Genomic DNA, 27,222 nt, shown 5'->3' with positions numbered 1-27,222 from the left:
CAACAATACAGTAGAGTAGTGGGTCACCTCACCAACAATACAGTAGAGTAGTGGCGTCACTTCACCAACAATACAGTAGAGTAGTGGCGTCACTTCACCAACAATACAGCAGAGTAGTGGCGTCATCTCACCAAAAATACAGCAGACTAGAAAGTCACCTCATCAACCATAGAGTAGAGTAGTGGCGTCACTTCACCAACAATACAGTAGAGTAGTGGGTCATCTCACCAACAACAGAGAGGTGGAGGAGGTGCCCGCGCGGGGGCGTGGTGGAGATCTGGCACTGGTAGAGGCCGGCGTCCCGCTCTTGCAGATAGTGGATCATCAGGAGCCAGTCCTCAGAGCCCTCTGTGTGCCGCGCCGCGAACCTCTCGTCCGTGGTGTACGTGAACCTCCCCACCGTCAGCAGGTGCGTGTCCCGCTGACGTACCCATGACACCTGGAGAAGGAAGGGGGGGGGGAGAAAAAGGAACAGAGGTTAGTGGGTTCCGCTTTCGATCGCACCTGCGTCAGGAGGAGAATAGTGGTTAGTGAGCGAGGCAGCTACGACACCCGCCTGCGTCAGGTGTGGCTAGGAGGCATCCAATATACCTTCGTCAGGTGTGGCTAGGAGGCATCCATTATACCTTCGTCAGGTGTGGCTAGGAGGCATCCATTATACCTTCGTCAGGTGTGGCTAGGAGGCATCCATTATACCTTCGTCAGGAGGGGGAAGGAGTCACCCACCACACCTGCGTCAGGAGGGGGAAGGAGTCACCCATCACACCTGCGTCAGGAGGGGGCAGGAGTCACCCACCACACCTGCGTCAGGAGGGGGAAGGAGTCACCCATCACACCTGCGTCAGGAGGGGGCAGGAGTCACCCACCACACCTGCGTCAGGAGGGAGAAGGAGTCACCCACCACACCTGTGTCAGGAGGGGGAAGGAGTCACCCACCACACTTGCGTCAGGAAGGGGCAGGAGTCACCCACCACACCTGCGTCAGGAGGGGGGAAGGAGTCCCCATCCCCCACACCTTCGTCAGGAGCGGGGCAGGAAGCAACGCAGAAAATATCAAGGAGAAAGGTCATTAGGGATTAATGGACTTCAAAGCGCGATATGGAGGTCAGAGAAACATGAAAGGGAGAGAGAGAGAGAGAGAGAGAGAGAGAGAGAGAGAGAGAGAGAGAGAGAGAGAGAGAGAGAGAGAGAGAGAGAGAGAGAGAGAGAGAAGAATTATTACATGACATGAGAAAGAGTGAGAAAGGATCGCTACACGAGCAGACATTGGCAGGATTAACTGTGTGAGAAGACAGAGGATAGATTTCCGCATGACAACACAGCTGAAGATTCATCTATGACATGACAGCTGAGGATTATCGTATGACAAGACACAACTAAGGATTATTCTATGACATGACAGGAGAGCAAATAATCATAAGGCCACAGAACACACATGATTGATTCAAACTTGCAGGATGAAACAGCCTGGCAGACCAAGCCGCCAGGGAAGAATCTCACACCACAGACCGACCGAGGTGCGGGGACAGAAGAGACACCCCCTTGTAGACAACAGACGTGAAATATACGCAAGAGAAGAGGTTAGAAAACGGAGCCGTTAACCCCCCCAAAAACAAGTAAGACATATGAAGGAAGCTTAGCGGAATGAATGTCGTCCCATCGGTCGTAAGAAAGAAGGGCATGGAAGGGCATTCAGTTCACCGCTGATAATAGATCTACGCCAGGTGGAGGGGAAAAAGAAAGAAGCCAGTTCTTGAAGAATGGTCGGGGGGAGGGAAAATAATGACACCGAAGAAGAGAAGGGAGAAATATATCGAGCTGGAAAGATCAAAAGACAAAGATCAACACCCACCTCTTGCACGGACATGGCAAGAATTCAGCTGCATGAAAGACGAGCCTTTTAATCTTGTTTTGGGTTGGGGGGGGAGAAGAAAAAAAGGGGGCGGAAGGACGAGAGACGTGGAGGAAAAGACAATGCGCCGAGAAGAATGGCCCCTTTTGGAGGAGGTCAAAGAGCGGGAAATAAAAGAGGAGATTAGTGCCACTGAAAAAGGGTATAACGTCAGAGGAAGACACGAGAAGCGTGGATTCAGTGGCTTGGGACACCTTTTTTTTTTTTTTTTACAAAGGGCGTGTCTGAGTCGTGTACAGACCAAGAAGTTCCCACGAGAGAATATTTTCGGCACAGTGTACGTCTCACTTTCTTGACTTCTGCACTGATAAAGAGCTGGAGGGCTGTTGTGTGTGTGTGTGTGTGTGTGTGTGTGTGTGTGTGTGTGTGTGTGTGTGTGTGTGTGTGTGTCTGTGTAGTTCCCTTCACTCCCGTGGGTCCCATTCCGTGAACGTTACATACCGTACAGGCCTTTCAAACTTCAGTATGTCATAACATTTACCACGTCCTTTCTCATTCCATTCCATTCCTCCAACCCTCTTATACTCGGAAAGTACTTTACATATTGTCTCTAACAAGTTTCTTGCACAATTTCAGGTTATGTCGTACGGTTGTTCGCTGTCAAAATTATCAATCTAGTTTCGAGAATTATGATCAAGACACCCCTCACTCTTCTATCTTCCCAGGTAGGATATTTAAGGCTTCTAGCCTTTCCCTATAACTCAGTTCTCTTCATTCTAGGTCCATATTTATCAACCAACCTCTGTACCTTCTCTATTAACTCTTTGTGCTTCCTTTGTTGCGGGAACGTAAAACACACATCCCCTTTTCCTACAATTATGACATCCTTTGTTGCGGGAACGTAAAACACACATCCCCTTTTCCTATAAGACAGTAATATAAACCTCCCTTTTCCAATCCAGACAGAAACAAACATCCCATTCTCCTTTAAGACGGAAACATACATCCCATTTTCCTTTAAGACGGAAACATACATCCCATTTTCCTTTAAGACGGAAACATACATCCCATTTTCCTTTAAGAGTAACTCGTCCTCCGAGATTCAACCATTTCCATTCCGAGGACATTCGGACTTGGTATATCAGGCGTGAAAATAACTCTCCTTCCTCCGCCTCGCATTCAGCTCTCGTCTCCGTCCCAAAAGAAATCGTTGCAAATATGGCATTCGCGAGGTAAAGTGTTCCTTCATGCGAGGGATGTGCGACAACCTCTTCTGCACTTGCAAGTATGTCTTTAAGGCCTCGAGCCAAACGCATCTCTGTACAAGACGTCTTTTCGTCCTAACTCACCTTCGCAACTCCTTTCTAATGATGCTTTAGCCGTCTGTCTCAATGAGAGAGCAGCTCTTTCCCGTTTTGCTCTCTTGTCAAACTCCACCTTGGCTGACTCTAACATTGCCTCACCCCCACTGATGTACCTCATAGTAATTCTCCGTCCCTTCCTTTAACTAATTTTCGTGCAGTTCAAAAAGGCTATTCCCTCTCTGGAAACAAGCAAGGCGTATGGACCAAATGGCATCCATCCTCCTGTTTCGAGGGAGTGTGCGCTTCTGAACTTGCGCCTGTGCTTGCTCGTCTATTATGTTTGTGCATGAAAAGCCGTAGCTTTCCTTTCTACGAAACATGCACTGGTACAGCCTGCAGCAATGAAGGGGTGACAGACCTAACCCTTCCAAACTCTCGCCTCTTACTCTGTCTTCTATTTTTTTCCATATGGCTCAATATTTCTTCAGCCCCAATTTCCTTAAACATCTTGAATCATTAGTCTTCTCTCTGATCACTGGGATGGCTTTCGTAAGGCGAGATCCACAGACGACATCCTCTCCTATCTCTCTAATGTCAGATCATTATTTCCTTGAGACTTCGGAGAATCCTATGTTGTGGCCCTTGATGTCAGAAAAAAAAAACTATTGTCAGGGTAAGGCACCGGGATCTCCTCTTCAAGTCCCCCCTCTTTTGCCTTCCCTCTCTGACGTCATGGAAACGTCACTTTATACACGAAAGCCCGACTAAATCTGCCTCTAAGATACTGGAAGTCTTGTTCGGATACCGTAGATTTCTCTCTTCTGGAAAGTTGCTTTGATCAGGCAAAAAGGGATTTGATCCACCACTATAATGAGTACCTCTCTCATGTCTGAAAAGGGTTTCCAGCCTTGCGATCTCACTAAACAAAGTATTCTGATTTATGACCTCGTTCTTCCCAGGCTGACATATACGTTTTTACTAACCTTACCCTGCAGCGGAACGTTGCTTCACCATCCCTCCTCCTGTGTCAATATTACTCTGGCTAATGCTGGCTGTTTGTGTGTGCTTACCACCCCCCACCACCGCCATTAGTAAGACCACACTGGCCATATCCAGCTACTGCATTACATGGTTTGTGCGTGCGTGTGTGTGTGTGTGTGTGTGTGTGTGTGTGTGTGTGTGTGTGTGTGTGTGTGTGTGTGTGTGTGTGTCCCGGACGGAAACAGAGAGGTGGGCTAGTGTGATGATCTGCAATTTATATCGGTTTCTTTCTTTCCACCGCGAAGCTTTCGCAATTTTTCAGTTTCCCCATGTCTTTCAAAGGAGTTTCGAGCTGACCCCCCCCCCCCCCAATCCGCCCCCATCAGCCCCCATTAAAAAAAAAAGACGGGGTTTTTCATCTCCTCCAAATCTCTCTCTCTCTCTCTCTCTCTCTCTCTCTCTCTCTCTCTCTGGCCCGGACATCTGTTGCGGTCAACGGAAACTCTAACATAATGTGCATAAGTTAAGGAAAAAAAAAAGACAAAAAACAACACCTCTGTTGAGGAGGGAGGGAACGTGTCCTTTGTTGGAAAAATTGACAACGTGGTCTCTCTCTCTCTCTCTCTCTCTCTCTCTCTCTCTCTCTCTCTCTCTCTCTCTCTCTCTCTCTCTCGAGCATTGTCTGGGGGAGTGCATTATATCGGTGCAGATTTGAGGGGCAGGTGAGGTCAGTGGTTGAGAGAGAGAGAGAGAGAGAGAGAGAGAGAGAGAGAGAGAGAGAGAGAGAGAGAGAGAGAGAGAGAGAGAGAGAGAGAGAGAGTATCAGAAGACATTTTCACCCCCTCCCCTGGAATTTGTTAGCTGGAGCAGACAGCTTAGTGGAACACATGAACATAAATTCATGTAACACAATCTAAAGACCTGTGTTTTCCCGATCCGTGTGGCGCCGCAACACAAGTTTGCGGGGGACTGGATGGTCCATCGAGTTGTGTTGAGCGCCGTAACACAAGGAAACGGAGTCCAGACTTGTGTTGAGCGCCGTAACACAAGGAAACGGAGACCAGACTTGTGTTGAGCGCCGTAACACAAGGAAACGGAGTCCAGATTTGTGTTGAGCGCCGTAACACAAGCACACGGAGACCAGACTTGTGTTGAGCGCCGTAACACAAGGAAACGGATTCCAGATTTGTGTTGAGCGCCGTAACACAAGCACATGGAGTCCAAACTTGTTGAGCGCCGTAACACAAGCACATGGAGTCCAGACTTGTGTTGAGCGCCGTAACACAAGGAAACGGAGTCCAGACTTGTGTTGAGCACCGTAACACAAGGAAACGGAGACCAGACTTGTGTTGAGCGCCGTAACACAAGCACACGGAGACCAGACTTGTGTTGAGCACCGTAACACAAGGAAACGGAGTCAGATTTGTGTTGAGCGCCGTAACACAAGGAAACGGAGTCCAGACTTGTGTTGAGCGCCGTAACACAAGGACACGGAGACCAGACTTGTGTTGAGTGCCGTAACACAAGGAAACGGATTCCAGATTTGTGTTGAGCGCCGTAACACAAGCACACGGAGTCCAGACTTGTGTTGAGCGCCGTAACACAAGCACACGGAGTCCAGACTTGTGTTGAGCGCCGTAACACAAGGAAACGGAGTCCAGACTTGTGTTGAGCGCCGTAACACATGGAAACGGAGTCCAGACTTGTGTTGAGCGCCGTAACACAAGCACACGGAGTCCAGAATTGTGTTGAGCGCCGTAACACAAGGAAACGGAGTCCAGACGTGCTGAGCGCCGTAACACAAGGAAACGGAGTCCAGACTTGTGTTGAGCGCCGTAACACAAGGAAACGGAGTCCAAACTTGTGTTGAGCGCCGTAACACAAGCACACGGAGTAAGATTTGTGTTGAGCGCCGTAACACAAGGAACGGATTCCAGACGTGTTAAGCTCCGCAACACAAGGAAACGGAGTTCAGACGTGTTAAGCTCCGCAACACAAGGAAACGGAGTCCAGACGTGTGTTGAGCGCCGTAACACAAGCACACAGAGTTCAGACTTGTGTTGAGCGCCGTAACACAAGCATACGGAGTCTAGAGGGGATATATCGAGTTGTATTGAGCGTTGCAACACACAAAAAAACAAGTCTAAAGGTGTCTGTCGCATTGTGTTGAGCGCCGCAGTACAAAAAGACATGTAGTCCAGAAGGGTTACGTCGAGTGTTGTGTTGAACGCTGCAACACAAGGTCACGAAACCCGTTGTCTTGTGTTGAGCGCGGCGTTACCTTGACGGACAAAGAAAAAAAGAATTGAATCAAGAAAAGTAATTTCGTTGAAATGCGAGTGGTTAACGAAGCTGTTGAGACGCTGGGGGGGATTTCTCTCTCTCTCTCTCTCTCTCTCTCTCTCTCTCTCTCTCTCTCTCTCTCTCTCTCTCTCTCTCTCTCTCTCACTGAGAATGGAATGTATCAGGCTAGGTATGTGTGAGAATGAGAAGAGGAAAGGGTCAAGAGTTATGAGTCTGTGAATGAGTGTGTGAGTGTGTGTGTGTGTGTGTGTGTGTGTGTGTGTGTGTGTGTGTGTGTGTCTACACCCCGTAGCTCACCAACGAGAGACGAAGGGTATTCGAGTACATAGTATTCGAATAGTTATTTCCTATTAGCCAGCCCATAGCCTAGCTGTAGCATTCCCGCCTGTGGCACAGGGGTCCGGGGTTCGATCCTGGCTGTTGGAGGTTTGTATGTTCTATGAAGGTGCACGTTCATATGCACTTTATTCGTATTCATATACCTCCGCGTTGTACAGTTAGGTTAGGTACACTGCTATCCGCTGGCTATGTGCGCCTGTTGGGAAATGACCGGTGTAGACCCCGTTGCTCACCAACGAGAGACGAAGGGTATTCGAGTACATAGTATTCGAATAGTTATTTCCTATTAGCCAGGCCCATAGCCTAGCTGTAGCATTCCGCCTGTGGCACAGGGGTCCCGGGTTCGATCCTGGCTGTTGGAGGTTTGTATGTTAGTATGTTATATATGTATATATATATATATATATATATATATATATATATATATATATATATATATATATATATCCCTGGGGATAGGGGATTAAGAATACTTCCCACGTATTCCCTGCGTGTCGTAGAAGGCAACTAAAAGGGGAGGGAGCGGGGGGCTAGAAATCCTCCCCTCTCGTTCTTTTTTTTTTTAATTTTCCAAAAGAAGGAACAGAGTGGGGCCAGGTGAGGATATTCCAAAAAAGGCCCAGTCCTCTGTTCTTAACGCTACCTCGCTAACGCGGGGAATGGCGAATAGTTTAAAAGAAAAAAGAAATATATATATATATATATATATATATATATATATATATATATATATATATATATATATATATATATATATATATATGAAGAGTGTTTTACACTCGTGGGGGCCTCATATCTTTAACTTTCTCGATGGCACAAATTTTTCTTCAAACTTTCGCTTGTTGTCAGCGTCCACGGTTTCGTCGCTCGCCTAATTGCATTCATCAGCAACAACTCTCATCCCCATAACAAGCAAAGTATTTCTTGACGTCTTGATCATCAGACCTCTGGCGTAATTCCTTGGTATACTGGAATTGCTCTTCCTCTGCATTTTCTCTACGAGAACTCTTCCTCCTCATCTGCATGGTCAAACTGGTTGAGCGAGCTGAGAGTCACGGATAATTCTCCCTTTAATCTTTGCAATTCCATGTGAGGATAATTTCTGGCCTCTAACCTCCTTTTATGTTTATTTTTTATGTTAGTTGAGACGGTACAGTCAACGAAATGCCCTAATCAAGGCTCTTTTAGTAACGATATATATATATATATATATATATATATATATATATATATATATATATATATATATATATATATATTTTTTTTTTTTTTTTTATTTATTCATTTTGCTTTGTCGCTGTCTCTCCCGCGTTAGCGAGGTAGCGCAAGGAAACAGACGAAAGAATGGCCCAACCCACCCACACACACATGTGTATACATACACGTCCACACACGCAAATATACATACCTGTACATCTAAATGTACACATATATATACACACACAGACATATACATTTATACACAAGTACATAATTCATACTGTCTGCCTTTATTCATTCCCATCGCCATCCCGCCACACATGAAATAACAACCCTCTCCCCCCGCTGGTGCGTGAGGCAGCGCTAGGAAAAGACAAAGGCCACATTCGTTCACACTCAATCTCTAGCTGTCATGTACAATGCACCGAAACCACAGCTCCCTTTCCACATCCAGGTCCCACAGAACTTTCCATGGTTTACTCCAGACGCTTCACATGCCCTGGTTCAATCCATTGACAGCACGTCGACCACGGTATACCACATCGTTCCAATTCACTCTATTCCTTGCACGCCTTTCACCCTACTGCATGTTCAGGCCCCGATTACTCAAAATCTTTTTCACTTCATCTTTCCACCTCCAATTTGGTCTCCCACTTCTCGTTCCCTCCACCTCTGACACATATATCCTCTTGGTCAATCTTTCCTCACTCATCCTCTCCATGTAACCAAACCATTTCAAAACACCCTCTTTTGCTCTCTCAACTTGACACACTCTTTTTATTACCACACATCTCTCTTACCCTATTATTACTTACTCGATCAAACCACCTCACACCATATATTGTCCTCAAACATCTCATTTCCAGCACATCAACCCTCCTCCGCGCAACTCTATCTATACCCCACGCCTCGGAGCCATATAACATTGTTGGAACCACTATTCCTTCAAACATACCCATTTTCGCTTTCCGAGATAATGTTCTCGACTTCCACACATTCTTCAACGCTCCCAGGACTTTCGCCACCTCCCCCACCCTATGATTCACTTCCGCTTCCATGGTTCCATCCGCTGCCAGATTCACTCCCAGATATATAAAACACTTCGCTTCCTCCAGTTTTTCTCCATTCAAATTTACCTCCCAATTGACTTGACCCTCAACCCTACTGTACCTGATAACCTTGATCTTATATATATATATATATATATATATATATATATATATATATATATATATATATATATATATATATATATATATATATATATCCTTGGGGGGGGGGGGGGGTATACTTCCCACGTATTTCCTGCGTGTCGTAAAATGCGACTAAAACCAAAGGGATAGAGAGGGGTTGGAAAGCCTCCCGTCCAGTTCTGACTTTTCCAAAAGAAGAAACAAAGGAGGAGGCCAAGTGAGGATTTTCCCTCTTAGGCTCAGTCCTCTGTTCTTAATGCTACCTCACTAATGTGGGAAATGGCAAATATGTATAATATACATACATATATATATATATTTCTTTCTTTCTTTTAAACTATTTGCCATTTCTCGCGTTAGCGAGGTAGCGTTAAGAACAGAGGACTGGGCCTTTTTTGGAATATCCTCACTTGGCCCCCTCTGTTCCTTGTTTTGGAAAATTAAAAAAAAACGAGAGGGGAGGATTTCCAGGCCCCCGCTCCCTCCCCTTTTAGTCGCCTTCTACGACACGCAGGGAATACGTGGGAAGTATTCTTAATCCCCTATCCCCAGGGAATATATATATATATATATATATATATATATATATATATATATATATATATATATATATATATATATACCCCAAGGGAACTCCAAACACACGGGTATCAAGCCAGAGCCAAAAGCTGATTGCTCTGTGGTTTATGTGAGGTTTGTATGCAGCTGGTGCTGTGAGGTGCGTTTGAGGTGACGCGAGAGAGTGTGTTGAGTGCGGCTATAAAAGTGTTATTGCCTTGCCATCAGTGTATATGTTTTATAATGACTTGGTGGAAGGACTGGAGTTATATCTGAGTTATATCTGTTATATCTGAGTTATATCTGAGTTATATCTGTTATATCTGAGTTATATCTGAGTTATATCTGAGTATGTTTGTGGTGGAGGAGAAGGTCGCGAGGGGAGGTACAGGCATGAGGGATTCGTATGAGGAAGATGCCAAGGTGATGAGGGAAAGTACCGAGTGATGAGAGATGGCTTCAAGGAGGATCACAAGGTCATGAGGGAAAGTATCAAGTGATGAGGGATGGCTGGCTTCAAGGAGGATCACAAGGTTATGAGGGAAAGTATCAAGTGATGATGGCTGGCTTCAAGGAGGATCACAAGGTTATGAGGGAAAGTATCAAGTGATGATGGCTGGCTTCAAGGAGGATCACAAGGTCATGAGGGAAAGAATCGAGTGATGAGGATTGCATGAGTGAGCAAGCAGACCTGGACTCACAAGCCCCAGAGTTGATCTGGAGGAGGTACCCAGGTCACAACGCTAGCCACTACACCATGGGAGATGTAGTGTGTCTCTTCCTTACATAAAGATCGAACAACTGTCTTTCGTAATGTTATTCCCACAATAACACAAACTGGAGGTGTCATTTTTTGTCCTGTATGTTCTCATTTATCGATCTGGAGGCATTTCTACACCTCATGTTTGTGTGTAATTACCTAGGTATAATTACCTACTTGCACAGTAAGGGGGAGGGAGTTCACCAATAGTTGGACATTATTTCTTAAACCTTCTCAGCTTTTATGCACGTTTTTTTTTACACTATTGCATCGCCGTCCGCATTCACAGTTTCGTCACTGTATTCACTCAGTGCTTTTAATAGTGTAAAAATGCTTTTTCACATCTTTTCCAACAAGTGTCTTGCTTAATATCATACTATGGCCTTTGGCCGCCGCTCTGTCTCGATATTTCGCAAAGACCTGGCTACTGTTGACATCATCAAAGTGGTTTATAAACGTAAAGGTAGTGAACGAATCACACTTTCCTTTTCTGTCTCTCTCTCTCTCTACCCGGTACAATTCTATAACCTCAAACGTCTGACGGCAACAGATCTGGTAACTCTGGTTCACCGTCTTTGTTATCCTCCTCTCAACCTTCTCTAATAGATCTTTGTCAGAGGGAAAATTTTGCTTTGTTACGTGAACAGTCAAGCGGTACATGTTCTCTTCCACGTAATTTGACGCGATTCTGATATCTGTCAACACACAGTTTCTCTTCTTCATTATTTCTATTTGGGTGAGACTCTGGGCGACGGATCTGGTAAAGTGTCTAATGCCAAAGTCCTTTTTATGAATAAAGTCCTGTATATATACCTTTAACAGGTACTGGACACTGGGGCTTCGAGGATTCGAAACTTGGTCCTACCGAGTGGCAGGTCTGTACAAAGCCCTTCAGGTGGAGGGATGTGACAGGGGATCTCATGGACCATTGGTTCGTGTGCGACGGAAAGTTTTTTTTTTCCCCCCTCTCTCTCTCGCCTTGTTTGTAGTCTGGGGTGTTAGCATACCGGCAGCTTTATCTCCTGGCTGATAATAGTCTCGTCCAGGTCTTCTTGTACTGTGTCACACCCTCATTACTTTGTCCTTACCCAGGTTGTGTTTCATCAAGCCATGTTTTAGACTACGTTCAGCGTTTGTCAAGCTCCCCTTGTAAGCTGATGCAATCTATGGAAATATTTTTGGAATTTTACTCGCATTTTATTGACAACATTTTTTCTCAAAGTTCTTCTTCTTTTCCTTTTTCCTTTATTCTATCTCTCAAAATTCTGGCTGGTTCTAATGTCGCCTCTATCTGCACAGCACATCTCTCAAGCTCTCTCTGCTCTCTCTCTCTCTCTCTCTCTCTCTCTCTCTCTCTCTCTCTCTCTCTCTCTCTCTCTCTCTCTCTCTTCTTCTCTAAATCTTTTCTTCGTTCAAGCTTAGAGTACCATCATTGCCCCTCCTTTGTAGTATATTTCACAAAGCCTTCCACCGCAATGATCCATATCACAGGTACAGAAACTCCTCCGTTTCCCAGTTGATGTTTCCAAAGACTTTCTGTAGCATCCTGTAGTTTCATTCTCTGGTCATTCCATCTCCACAATGACCACACATGATCAAACTCGAGCATGATATATCATCATTTTTCTTTGCCGGCTGGTGTATCATACTTGGTATACCCACTCTACAATGGACGAATAAGTTATTGTGCTGCTAGCATACTGGCCACCTGTGGTATGACTAGTATCATACTAGTATATACTTGGGCTTCCGTGGTGTAGTGGTTAGCGTTCCTGACCGTGACGCATTCACGGGCTGCCCAGGGTCGAGCGCATAGGTTCCAATCCTGGTTTGTGGCAGTCGGTCCACAGTCACTCCAGCTGTTCATCCACCCCTAAGGGAGTTGGTCGATGAAATGGGCACCTAACTCAGGCTAGGGTAAGTATAATTATATAGTGTTAATGAGATGTCCTTGATTAGTAGGCCCCAGTTGCCGTCTCTGTGCCGTCTCATTTAACATGACACACACACACACAAAAAAAAAATTCTTGTATGTACTCTAAGAAATTGTGTCTCCACGACACTCCGTCTCCACGAGGGCCTAAAATTCTACCCAAGTCTGTCTCGTTACACAAGAAATCAACCATCATTAGAGCACTCTGCCAATTCTCAGGAGTGCGCGCGCGTCTCACTGCTTCAATTACCATCCTTATCGTTCCTCCAATTGTCGAGTGCTGAGCGTCAGTGAAAGAGACGATGGGATGAGGACATCTGCTGACAGCAACTTCCACCAGCTGAGAGCCATTCCAGGTAAGACCAACACCTGTTGACAGCAACTTCAGCTGGCCTCAACACTAAACACCATCGGACTGAAAGAAACACCAGCTGACAACATGCTAGATAGCCGATAGCAACACTAAATGACAGAGGTAAAGCAACTGAAAGTAACATCGGCTGACAGCAAACAACTCCAGCTGACTAACAGCAGCAACGGCCAACAGCATTCCCAGCTGACGTCAACATCAGCTGAAACCAACACTAAACTGTCAACATCACAGCTGACAGCACCCAACTACAGCTGACAGCACCAACTACAGCTGACAGTACCAACTACAGCTGACAGCACCAACTACAGCTGACAGCACCGACTACAGCTGACAGTACCAACTACAGCTGATAGCAACAACCACAGATGACGGCACCAACTACAGCTGACAGCACAAACCACAGCTGACGGCAAAACCAGCTGACTGGAAGAAACACCAGCTGACACCAACAACACCATTTGCAGCGGCACCGACTGACATCGACAACACTAACTGGCACCTACGCCACTAATTAACCGCAACACCAGCTGAGAGCGGCGCCAGCTGACAGAACACCAGCTGTGAGCAACACAATTGCTCAACTCACCTTATTTCAGGTAACAAGTTTGACTGCTCCCTTCTCAACCTTCTGACTGGTTTTTAGTGTGTGTGTGTGTGTGTGTGTGTGTGTGTGTGTGTGTGTGTGTGTGTGTGTGTGTGTGTGTGTGTGTGTGTGAAGCCAAATCATCCTTCACTCTCATTCACACCTGTTCCAGCTTGTATCATGCTAAGAATATCCTATTCATTACCAATCATCCATATGGACACTGTACAAAATTGTCCTTCATTGCTATTCATTACAGGAGAGAGAACCTCACCGTCTTGGAATATCATTCAAAGACAGTTTTCCATTTCTATTCCTGCCTGGCCAAACGTCTTCTGCTGTAGGGGATAACGTCTGACGCTCAAGGTTTGGACAAACCGTTCCCTCCCCATCAGGTATTCATTGTCTCGCCTCCTGCAGAATACGAGAGGTTTTGGCACAGCCCAATCTTCTCGGTGTGTTATCAAATCATCAGACCTCGCTTCACACTCTCTATGTACAGGCGCTCGGTGGATCGTTCCTTCAGAACCGATTTCCTTTTGTGGTATTCTGGTATTCAAATGTGTCCAGAACGACCCATATTTACTCTTCGCTTTCATTACTATTACGATCTGCGGAGACGCCAGCGACTCACCTTGGGGGCATGCCGCACATAGCCAAGATGGAACAGTAGGTTTCTTGATAACTGTTTATCTGGTGTTCTAACTATAATCTGAGAGGGTGTAGCCTTTTCCAGGGTATTAAACGAGGCAATCGTGACGTTTAAACGATACGTAATTAGAAGAATTCACAGTATATTTCATGAAAATGTACCCTGAATCTTTCCACGCCTTGTTCGTCCACGATTCGAAGCGTTATTTGAGACAAATCAGGTTAGATGAAGAGTCTGCTGAGGTCGAGGCTCAATTAAGTATATTTTGAACTTGTTTTTATGTCGTTGTAATCATTTCCAGTCCACACTCCCAGGTGGTGTCCTTCGGTCTCCATTCCACTCTCCCACATTCCCAAGGACACTCCCAGGCCTCGTCTATCAGTCCCCACTACCTTCTTCCACACTCCCAGGCGCACTGCTCTCCCACACTCCCAGTATTTGCTCTCGACGTTCATTCATAGCCTGGAAGTCCTCAAACTCCCAGCCACCCAGTCATCACTCCCAGGACACCCAGTCATTACCCTCCGGCTCCAGTTATTACCCCAAGGTAACCAATCACTGCTCTCGGTGCCCTATTATTCCCTCCGAGGCGTGTAATCTTCCCTGAACAAACACAGCTTTCGCTCCGCTGCACCTAGTCTTTCCAGTCACCTCTGACTCCTTGTTTCCAGGACTCCAGTTTAGCTACCAGAGTAGTGATGTCCTTGATCTGCGGGATGCCAATCATCCTTCCAGGCATACTCAGTCCTTCTCGTATCTCTGTCCTTCTTCCTCGACGGTTCGATGCCCCGCTGCGATGCATCCAGTCCTCGTCCTCTGGCCGACTGGAACACGAAGGCAACACCCTCACAAGACCCACACACACTTCCATGCACAACCCACAGTAAGTCACACACACTTGTCTTGGCTCACAAGGGGATAACGTCAACACCGCAACATTACGATAACATGGACGCTGGTTGTGTCCTCTCCCTTCCCCAAGAGGCATATGTGACAGGCGAAGACGACGCCTTCGAGTTAGACTCCCGAATTCTAAGACCCGTGTCTTGCTTGCCCGCCGCCTTCCTTCCATCCCTGACGGGAAGAGCGTTCACGGAACACTTCTTCCAGAATATGTGCGAGACGGAGCCTCACATGCAGTAGTACCTCTGTAGCGGCTTCTGTGTGAGAGGGTTTTCACAAGTTCATCGCGCTACGACTGTCGCTTGGGGACTGAGACCACTAAATGATGAACAGATTGTAGAAGACAGAGACAGATATATCTAGACAGCTCAAACCCACAGTATATCACCACCCACAGTATATTACCGCAGTGGTGCTCTGTATCAGTGTATGGTATGATAGTATGTCCAGTTTCATTATCTTGAAGCTGGTTCGTACAATCGAGTGTGGGAAACAACGCCAATATGTTAGTATTTCTTCGCGATGGTAGATGACAGGAGGGCGATTTTGTACCAGTGGTACGAAATGAATCTCTCAGGGGAAGCCTTGGTAGTTCTCATATATCTTCTATCGTCACTGATGGTAAATGACACATAATGAATCATATCTGACTTCAGCAATGTCTCCTACTGGGTTCCTCTCTCTGGGTAAGAGAGGCAAAACTAACCAAAAGTTCCGTTTTTCAGCATCGCTGGTTCTCGTGGCCAGTTCTTGTCCATAAGCACACAACACACACACTCTCTCTCTCTCTCTCTCTCTCTCTCTCTCTCTCTCTCTCTCTCTCTCTCTCTCTCTCTCTCTCTCTTTATCTACCCGTATCTAAAACACTAATTCTGAGAACGAAGATGACTATCCTGAGATATCATCATTATCAGCTTCTATCCCCCAAAGCGATGCAGCAAAAGGACCCTCTTCTAATGACCATTGATTGCGTCTATCTTATGGCATAACCGGCACACGTGTAATGTATTATACTCATGGTCATCAGGACAGCCTTAATGATGCTGTACATAAGACTTCCACGGAGCATAATGTGTACTTCCAGTCTTTGTGTATGAGGCCCGAGGCCACCAATGGAATTATTCCTATAATCATGGTAAGAGTTGAGGTATTAAGGAAGGTAAATATTACGCTATACGTTCCTCCCACTGAGTATTACAGAGTCTAATATTCTTACGGTGAAAATATTTCTAGTGAGAATATCACTTCTATGTCATCCTTACGGTGAAATTATCAAGTGAGATTATCATGCCTGACCACCCCCAACCCCCTTCTCCTCCTCCACCACTCTCTGGAATTATCAGCGGCACAATTATGCCTACCGTCTAAGGTGAAAGTTCCAAAGTGGATATTATGCCAAGCTTTCTCTCGGTGAAAGTGAGACTGAGAATGTTATGTCTACGTTTCTCTCAGCGAAAGGATTGCTTGAGACATCATCCTTACCTCTACGTTTTCAGTGAAAGTATCAGTAGGATGATCATGCCTCACCTTCAGTGAAAGCATCAGTAGGATGATCATGCCTCACCTTCAGTGAAAGTATCAATAGGATGATCACACCTCACCTTCAGTGAAAGTATCAATAGGATGATCACACCTCACCTTCAGTGAAAGCATCAGTAGGATGATCACACCTCACCTTCAGTGAAAGCATCAGTAGGATGATCATGCCTCACCTTCAGTGAAAGCATCATTAGGATGATCACACCTCACCTTCAGTGAAAGTATCAGTAGGATGATCATGCCTCACCTTCAGTGAAAGCATCAGTAGGATGATCATACCTCACCTTCAGTGAAAGCATCAGTAGGATGATCATGCCTCACCTTCAGTGAAAGTATCAGTAGGATGATCACACCTCACCTTCAGTGAAAGTATCAGTAGGATGATCACACCTCACCTTCAGTGAAAGTATCAGTAGGATGATCATGCCTCACCTTCAGTGAAAGTATCAATAGGATGATCACACCTCACCTTCAGTGAAAGTATCAGTAGGATGATCACACCTCACCTTCAGTGAAAGTATCAGTAGGATGATCACACCTCACCTTCAGTGAAAGTATCAGTAGGATGATCACGCCTCACCTTCGGTGAAAGCATCAGTAGGATGATCACACCTCACCTTCAGTGAAAGTATCGCTTGGGGCGTGATCTGCTCTAACCTTTCCCAGGAGAGACACACACACAGCTCCTCCTCCTCCACTGTTCCCCCACCAGACATGGCTCACACAGGAGGATGGACGGTGACACTGTGGTTCCCAGACCACGGAAGGCAGTCAGCTGAGGTGTACCTGAGCGGCGGCTGATGGTGGAGAGGCGGAAGAGAGAATGGTTCTCTTTTCTACACACACACACACACACACACACACACACACACACACACACACACACAGATACACACACACACCGACACACACACGCATCTTAGGGTGTTCAGGGCGAAGAGCGAGGGTACACAGAGACATTCAAACTGTCTGTGGGGGTGATTTCTACAAGCTCAAGAGCGATGACTGAGACGACCAATTCAGTTGATAATGTCTGATGCCCAATTCTAATATCTCTTTTTCTCTATGACCACTAGGCTGGATCACAATGGCAGCCACATCTCCCAAGCGCGAGTGAAAACTTCTGAAAGAGGGACTTGGTAAGTTAGGATATCGTTCTGTGGGACTTTGCCCCACTTCCTCGTCTCCTCTGCAGTCAGTGGATCCCTCACACATCACTGGTCTTGTAGTATGACATTTCTACACGTCTGGATAACCACAGTGGCCGTGATTCATCCTCAAGAGTTCAACCACACCGATTCTCAGCTCAGACTTTACGTCACTTGAAATCGACTCACCGATTTCTTCAGAAGAGAAGGGTCCACACATGAAGGACCCTCACCAGCAGCGGTAGAGAGACCTGAAGAATTTCTTCAGCGGGATAAAGATATATCAATTTTCCTCACCGAAGTCAAACGCTTAGACAAAAACGACCATCTTTCAGTGTCATACACAAACGCTAGCAATGTAGATTTTGACCATGGGTTAGAAACCAGTCTTGAAACGAAGCGGTGTCGAAACAAATATCGAAACAGTCGAACGATGGTTCATTCGAAGCAGGCGTTACCAGAGTCGAAAACCGCTCTCAACTCCCGGGAGAAATGGATCGACAACGTACAATCAGCTGATCTTGTAACCTTGGCGATAATTGACTTCATTCAGCCAGGGACTCAATTAAAGTGAGTGTGTCTGCATCTCGCAACCCCAGGACCGATGCCAAGCGAATGGGTGCCGGAGGGTAAGCGGTTCGTGTGCCGGGAACGCCGCTAGTCCGGGCGTCGTCGCGTCGGCGGGGGAGCGTTAGTGCAAGGGTTCAGAGAGAAGAGAGAGAGAGAGAGAGAGAGAGAGAGAGAGAGAGAGAGAGAGAGAGAGAGAGAGAGAGAGAGAGAGAGAGAGAGAGAGAGAGAGAGAGAGAGAGAGAGAGGAAAAAAGAAAAAGAGAGCACGGGCGTTCCAGAAATAATCATGTCTTCAACATCAGACACTCACGATAAAGATAACTGGAACATTAATGTACTGGGATAACCTTGAGGATCTGTCAGTCCCCTGGAAGGTATGGGAGAGGTGTGGAGAAGAGCCTGCGCCTGGAACACGGATCCAACTTCCCCTGTGACATTTTCCAGCATCCGGAACACAAACCCACCTTCCCCTATGAAATTTTCCAGCATCCAGAACGCAGACCCACCTTCCCCTATGACATTTTCCAGCATCCAGGTACCCAAAGAGACTTTACAAAATTCATCATCACCTTTCCAGTTCGCTTAAGCATTTGTTATCACAGAAAGGGAGCGTTATAACGCCGCTGGAAGCCATGAAACACTTCTGCCAGTAATGCTACTGGAAGCCATGTAATACCTCTGCTCGTGTCGCTTCTGGAAGGTATGGAATACTTCTGATGGGGTTGAGACCGAAGGGCATGGACTACCTATACCATTACTGCCACTGGAAGTCATGGAATACTTCTGCCACTGTTGATACTGAAAACCCTGGGATACTTCTTTGCAGTGTCGCAACTGGAAGTCATGGAATACCTCTGCTATTGCTGCCAGTGAAAGCCATGGAATTCCTCTACCAGTGTTATCACTGGAAGACATAGAATACCACCACTAGAGCTGCCACTGGAAGCCACGGAATACATCTGCCTGTTTGAACAATGGAAGCTATGAAATACCCCTGCCAGTGCTGCCACCGGAAGCCACAGACTATGTCTGGCACTGTTATCACTGGAATAGTTTTGTCAATGCCCTTGAAAACCATGGAATATCCGAGGCTCTGTTGCCACTGGCAGTCGTGGAATACCCCTGCCATTATAACTGTCAGTGGCTATAAAATACCTTGAGGTTCCGTGTGGTGGTGCGGATTTAAGTAGAGACTGTTTGATGGATTAAGATTCATAACGTAATTTGAAGAATTCCGGGTGGATGAACTCACGTAATGTTAAGAGCATGAAGTGGGTTGGATGAACTCGTGGATCAATTCCAATAATGTGAAGTCTGATATAACTCTTATAATGTGATTAGATTAGTGTGAAGTTAGTTTGGCGGTACAGTGTTAAAGTATACTAGAATGAATTAAATCCCCTACACAAATACTATGAATCGCCTCGAATAACGAGATCATTAAGACCTCTAAAATTTCATAAGGTATTATTGTCCATTGTTATAATAACGACTTTCTTGAGGTTATAATCAATGTCTCTCGAACGTGTACTGACACTTCATCTACACCAACCCCCACCAGGTGTGTGTGTATAGTCGTCCCACACAATACGTGAGTCGCATAACCTGTGTTGTCTCCCTTATCTTGTCTACAGTGTCCAAGTTTGCGATTCGATTGTTCTCACTGTCCTCATCCTGCTTTTAATCTCCCCATTACACTTCCTCTGCTCTTCTGTTTCACTCTCATCATTGTCATCCTCTGATCTATATGTTTGCTCAACACTCATCTTTTGTTTAATTCCTCTTCATCTATACTTCTAAACAGAGAAATTCATTCTTATCACTTGACCCCTCTCTCTCTCTCTCTCTCTCTCTCTCTCTCTCTCTCTCTCTCTCTCTCTCTCTCTCTCTCTCTCTCCTTTACCAACTATCATTTTCTCTCTCCCTAACTCCTTCATAAACCCTGCTCTCTCTCTCTCTCTCTCTCTCTCTCTCTCTCTCTCTCTCTCTCTCTCTCTCTCTCTCTCTCTCTCTTCCTGCAGAAAGTCGTCCACCACTACAACCTCTCTGTTATAACTTGTTTCAAGGGCCCTCAACACTACAACCTCCCTGTTGTACCTAGCCTCAACACTACAACCTCCCTGTTGTACCATGCCTTGTACCTTGCCTTTGGGGAGGAGGAGGAGGAGGAGGAGGAGGAGGAGGAGGAGGAGGAGTCCTTTCACACCACGACCTCCCTACTGTACCTTGCATCATTCCTCCCTCACATTCCCCTCCTCGCTACAACCTCCTTCCTGCACCTCGCCTCGGGCGACCAATGTAACGATCACGGACCAACGTGTCAGGTGTTGCCAGAGTCTTCTTGCATGAGCCACCTCCTCCTCAGAACGGAAATCCCGTCAACCACCTCTTGAGCCACAGGAAATCCATCATATTCCCTGCTACTGATTGTAGCGTACCCCTGAAGTTTTCAGAACCCCCCCCCCCCCCTCTAAATACAAGGGAACTTGATATAATTTGATAATTAATAACCACTTTATCACCTCTAGGTCCAAAACACAGGTGAATCTCGTACGTTATTATTTAAGTCTGTCGTAAAAGAAATTATAGAAAAACAAAAACACGAACAATCGTCACATGGCACCTCCGGCCTCTTAGCGTTATAATCCTCTCTCATATCGGATGAAGAATTACCTCACGACATTACCGACCCCGTACATAATCCCCACGGAAGAGGGCGAAAGGCTTGTCATCCCTCGCGATCTAATCCCTTTGCTTTGGGTTAACGCCTAGACCGAAAGGGATTAATCCTTCGGGGGAACATTAACACCATTGCTCGGGTCTGAGATTGTGAAAAAAAAATATGATGAATAAAACTACTTGATTGCAATAATGTATTGCTTGGAGTGTGATTAACTTGATCCCTTATCTGTGATGAGTAAGACTCCGAGGTGAATACGCGAGTAAGACCTTGAGATGAATAAATTTGAACGGGTTCATTACTGTGGCTGTAACATCTTGAGTACAATGGCTGTAACATTTTGAGTACAATGGCTGTAACATCTTGAGTTTAATGACTGTACATTTTGAGTACAATGGCTGTAACATCTTGAGTACAATGGCTGTAACATTTTGAGTACAATGGCTGTAACATCTTGAGTATAATGACTGTAACATTTTGAGTACAATGGCTGTAACATCTTGAGTACAATGACTGTAACATCTTGAGTGCAAAGGCTGTAACATCTTGAGTGCAAAGGCTGTAACATCAAGAGTACAATGACCGTAAAATCACGAGTAAAATGACTGTAACATCTTGAAAACAACGACTGTACCATCAGCACAAAGGCTGTAACAGAGCGAGTAAAATGACTGTAACACTCTGAGTACAAAAACTGTAACATCCTGAGTAAAGTGGCTGTACAAGGAGTGTCAAACACTTCGAATACTGTGACTGTAACACCTACAGTGAAATGACTGTAACCACTTAACTCCACCAGCTACTGTAACGCTTTGAGTACAGCAGCCAATAACCTGGGAGTACAAGAACTAACACCGAGAGTACGAAAGCTAACACCAGCCCCCTAACCAACTAAGCTCCCGTAGTACACAGTGTGATGGATAGTGCAATGGAGGGAACGCCAATACAGGCAACGAGAGGGCGGGGGAGGCTAATGTTTTATGGAACAGGGAACGGAACAGGTACAGATAAATTTGGTGACGAGCATAACCTATCAGAGTTGGAGGTCAGGGTGTCGCCACAGACATAAACATATGGGATGGAATAGGGGGACAGTGGAGGGTGGAGACAAAACAAGGAGAGATTAGATATGGAAATTGGTGTAAGTCATGCGAAGGAAGAAGGCACTTGAAAATGTGGAGAGAAATAATACATAAATTGCTTCTAATCCAGAGGGAAAGGAAACGCGTTAAGTTCCCAGGTGCACTTTCGTGTAATGATCACATCATCAGGGGAGATACAAGAAAGAAATATAACGGTCAGTTGATATACAACGAAGAGACGTAGCTAGGAAGCCATTTGGTAAACATGTTTACCAAATGGCGTCCTAGCTTCGTCTCTTCGATGTATATCAACTGACTTATATTTCTCTCTTGTGTCTCCCCTGATGATGTGATTATTTCACGAAAGTGCACTTGGGAACTTATTGTGTTTCATTATCCTCATGGACTCAGGAATATAAATATATATATATATATATATATATATAAATATATATATATATATATATATATATATATATATATATATATATATATATATATATATATATATATATTTCTTTTCTTTCTTTCAAACTATTCGCCATTTCCCGCGTTAGCGAGGTAGCGTTAAGAACAGAGGACTGGGCCTTTGAGGGAATATCCTCACCTGGCCCCCCTTCTCTGTTCCTTCTTTTGGAAAATTAAAAAAAAAAAATGATGAGAGGGGAGGATTTCCAGCCCCCCGCTCCCTCCCCTTTTAGTCGCCTTCTACGACACGCAGGGAACACGTGGGAAGTATTCTTTCTCCCCTATCCCCAGGGATAATATATATATATATATATATATATATATATATATATATATATATATATATATATATATATATATATATATATATGGATGGCAGAGTGGAGATTTCAGCCAAGTCCCTGCACAAAATGAACATCTTAAACTTGCTTCATGGTTGGCACGAGCAGCTTTGAGGAATAAGAGACACTACGAAAAAAAGAAATGCCTCAAGACGAACAAGATGCACCCCAATGAAACCAACAGAAAAAAAAAAAAAGAGTCTGGCCTTACCATTCTATGAGAAATGTATGGCACTAAAGACCCTCTGAAAAGAGCAGCCTAGACGCTCGGGTAGAACTCAAAAAGGAGTTTGAGACTTGACTCATAAAACCCATGTTTATATGGGAGGAAAAGAAGATGCAATCCCCCCATAACACTTACCATTACAATTTTCAAGCGAGTCCTAAAAAGTAAGCTGACGACCTCTGTTAAGATATCGTGGCTTCAGGGTGAGGAGATGATGCCTCATTCAGTTCCTTGGTTACCAGAACAAAAAAGATACGAGGAATGAAGAACAAGCGAGATGCTATGACATACAAAGACAGACACGCGATTTCTAAAACAAAAACCTTTGATAAATGTAACAGAGGCGTAACAGTGCACAAAGAAAGCGAAAATACGTACAACGAGATTAGCATAGCTGGAAAAAATTGGAAGATGGTTTATGTTTTGAACTATAAGATCACACACAATACACTGTCGTAGATCAAGCGATCTTCTGTGTTTCGATGATGAACAGCTTTAACTTCAAAATCATAAGACAGTGTACTTGCATATCGTAACTTAAAGAGACACACAACTACAAGCCACAGTTCCATATCTAACTTTCCAGATAATACTGGAATAGATATGGAAAATGTAATTCACAGAACACTAACAAATCACAAACACGACACAAAGCAAACCTTCCATTGGGCTGATAAGATGACAACATTTTTTTTGCGATAGCAAGAACTCGCAACTACCCCGTTACGAGAGATGAAGGGGGGAGGAAAGTGTGGAATTATAAAATCAGTACAGAATACCGGGATAGAAACGGACACCATCTTGAGTGGAAGCAGCGTTAAAAAGACCTCGAAGTAGTAATAACGTCTGATAATCCTCCTCTCAGTGGACACAGTAGAGCAAGGGATGCCTCTTCAATCCCGCAAAAAAAAAAAAAAAAATATTCCAAATTAAAATTTTTTGGAACCTTCAAGATTAGCCAGAGATAATGCAGTTACCGCACTTTCCCGAGGGATTAATAATCTTAAGGAAAGACTAAAACTGCTCTGTGATAACGTCACAATCAATGTGACATCGTGGAGTTTGAAAATGTGCGATCTTTCACATCCCTCACCAGTACTCGCTCTGGGAACGACTGAAAATACTGAGACTCTACCCTATGGAACGCAGACGAGAGAGATGTGTGATAATTTTACCTCTGGAAAAATCCTGGAAAGGTAGTCATCCAAAGTCGCACTATAAAACTAGTTACCTAAGTTTACTACAGTCGTAGAGGGCTTCGTGAAATGATATTGCTGAAAGCTGCGCGTGCAGTTAACAAAATAAGACAAACGCTAAACAGTCGTAGCCCAAAAATGTTCTTGATTCCCAGTCTACGACCACTGGGGACGTTATGTGTACAATGGAGTGATCTAAATAGGGCTTGGACTAGTACCTAGAGTGTGTACCATACCAAACAAGATGTGGTGGTTACGTAGACCATAAGCAATGGCCTCTACCAGCCTTACTGAGCAAGGGAACAATACGACATCTTGGTCGGAGATCGAGCTGTGTTAGGGTAAAAAAACCTCAGGAAATATCGTAAAGTATACGTAGGGGTAATCAGTATACAATGATCGTAAAGTATACGTAAGGGACAGCCAATGTATAATGATTAACACCTAAAGTACGATAACCAAAACAGAGTAAAGTTACGAAAACTTTTGAGTACGATGATTGACACCAAACGTACGATAACCAACAGACTGAGTAAAGTTGCTAACACTTTGAGTACAGTAATTAACACCTAATGTGCAATAACTAAGACAATGAGTACAATTACTTACACTCTGCGTACAATGATTAGCACCTAAAGTAAGATAACCAATCATTAACACTAAGTACAATAGCTGACACACACGGTGCGATAATTATCATCATCCAGACTACGTTAACTGACGCCTGGAGTGCAGCAACTACCACCAAAATTACAATAACTGACACATTAGGTGATACCACTATAGGATTTCCATGTTCCACGTCACCAGTCGCTTGCCTGCTTGCGGGAGGGGAGGGTGTGTGTGTGTGAGAAGGGGAGGGTCGGGATTTGGAGGGTTTGAGACGGGTGGTAGGATGGAGTGGGATGTCGGTGTAATCCCCCAATATTCATATGTCACTGTGATAATTGGTGAAAACTTTAAAACTCCGTTTATAAAGAATGATCTTATCCTACTTACCTCCATCGTATGCAATTCTTATATGAGAATTGCAACCTGTAAGACATAATATTAATAGTTCCCATCCAGCCCTATTCAGTAATGACGAAATAATGATTAAGTTCTTCATGGAACGTCAAAAATTTAGTTCGTAATTGAATGTCAAATTCTAGCTTCTAAATGAATGTTAAGAAATTGAGTTCGTAACTAAACGTCAAAAATTTAGTTCGTTGAAGAATGTCATAATATTTCGTTTGCAACTGATCGTAAAAATACTTATTTCGTAAATAATGTCAAAAATCTAGTTAGTAATTGCATGCCAATGGGAAAAAATATGGACAAAGCAAAAAGATACTTTGTCAGAAGCAGCAGCCATATGAAAACAAAAAAAAAATAAGATAATACAAACAGTAGCCATATACGAACGCAGACAAAGAAAAAAAGATACTAGACCAGCAGCCTCATACGAACGTACCGTCTTGTTGCCGATGTTCTTGACGCGACAGTTGAGTATGGCTGTTTTACCCAGGAGGGCCGTCACGTTGACTGACTCTTGGTAGTCGAAGTAAGGCTGGTCTGGCGGGTACACCTGCTGCTGCTGCAGCTGAGCGCCTCCCTCAGACTGGGTGACAGCTGGACTCCCGCCTCCCGTCTGTCTCTCTTGACGTTTAAACTTCCCAACCGACACCACCAGCTCTGTAAGAGATAGTTAGAGAGATAGAGAGAGACTCTAGTAACATCTCTTCTTCCAGTAATCTACACATATATAGTGCATGAACAAACACGGGAAAGGTATGGATAGAGAGGAGGTTTTGAGACGCTGTGAGGATTTCAGTGTTAGCTGAGGATGATGATCGCTGGATCGGTGGTTCCCTTGATTTATTAGTCTACTTCATCCAGTCGCACGAAGGATATAAGACATATATGAGACATGTATGAAACTGTTTTTTTTTTTTATATATAATGCAACATGACATGGACAAATAACATGTCCCATTCAAGGCCATTTCTAGTGAAAGGAAAAATCTGTTGTTAAGGAAAGTAGATATTCATCAGGGGTCTGCAAGTATTTGTAGATCTGACTCTTAAGGAGAAAAAAAAAAGGTTACTTCAAGAGGGAAAGACAAAATAGGAATAACAACAACAACAACAACAACAACAACAATAATAATAATAATAATAATAATAATAATAATAATAATAATGATAATAATAATAATAATAATAATCATTTCTATCATGATGTACATACATATGTATACGTGGGTTAACAGGACTTGGGGTCAATGGGCATTACTGGATTATGCAGTTTATGACAAGCTCTTAAACGAGAGGTTGTTGGACGTAAATGAGTTGAAAGGGATGGTAAAGGGTGCATGTTTGATCATTTCTTGGCGTGGGCGAGTATGAAAGTCTTCAAGTGCTTTGAGGAGGAGAGCAAATGGCACGTGTGTGAGAGAAGTGGTGAAAGCCAGTGAGCTTGGGAAAGACACCTGTGTGCAGAGATATCAAGAGACACTGATATGGGCTGAGAGATGAGATGAGAGGGGGAATGGTGTATGAGCAAGTCTGATTTGAGGAGGAACTGGTGAGATGTGGTGGTGGTAGTGGATGGAACGAACCATGGGGGCTGCAGTGAGGCATAGGGTGGGAAAGGGGTTGGGTTAACTAAGGAGCGGGTATGGAATGTAAGGAGGAACAAGTATCTGTCAGGGCAAAGATGACTATGTCTGAACGCAGAGTCGCCCCGAAAGTGTTATATGGATGAGAATCTTGGGCCCTGAATGCAAAAGAGAGGAAGAGGATGTATGTGTTGGAAAGTGAATGCCTGGGACGATATATGGAGTGAAGAGGAGCTGATCATGTACGAAATATGACAGAGTAAGAGAGAAGTAGGGGACGAGAAGGAAGCCTGATTGAAAGAAGTGAGTAGGGTGTGCTGAAATGGAGAGGATGAGCGAAGAGAGGCTAAGTAAAATAGTCTGCATGTCAGACGTGGTGGGAAGAAAAGCAAGAGGGATACTAAGAAAGTAAAAGGATGGAGTAAGGAGAACTTTGAA

At 44.6% G+C, this 27,222-nt stretch overlaps 1 protein-coding gene across 1 annotated transcript in view; it reads right to left on the bottom strand.

The window, feature by feature from the left end:
• LOC139746157 (neurotrimin-like) overlaps positions 1–27,222 on the bottom strand; it is a 201,338-nt gene that overhangs the window by 22,791 nt on the left and 151,325 nt on the right. The window contains exons 3-4 of the mRNA XM_071657024.1: positions 25,638–25,858; positions 229–439 (exon numbers count right to left, since the gene is read on the bottom strand). Coding sequence (XP_071513125.1) covers positions 229–439; positions 25,638–25,858 — 432 coding nt within the window. The remainder of the gene's footprint in view (positions 1–228; positions 440–25,637; positions 25,859–27,222) is intronic.

Source organism: Panulirus ornatus, chromosome 64 (assembly GCF_036320965.1).
Source record: "Panulirus ornatus isolate Po-2019 chromosome 64, ASM3632096v1, whole genome shotgun sequence".
Taxonomy (NCBI): domain Eukaryota; kingdom Metazoa; phylum Arthropoda; class Malacostraca; order Decapoda; family Palinuridae; genus Panulirus; species Panulirus ornatus.
The sequence above is the reverse complement of the archived record's forward strand: the minus strand, read 5'-3'. Positions and strand labels throughout refer to the sequence as shown.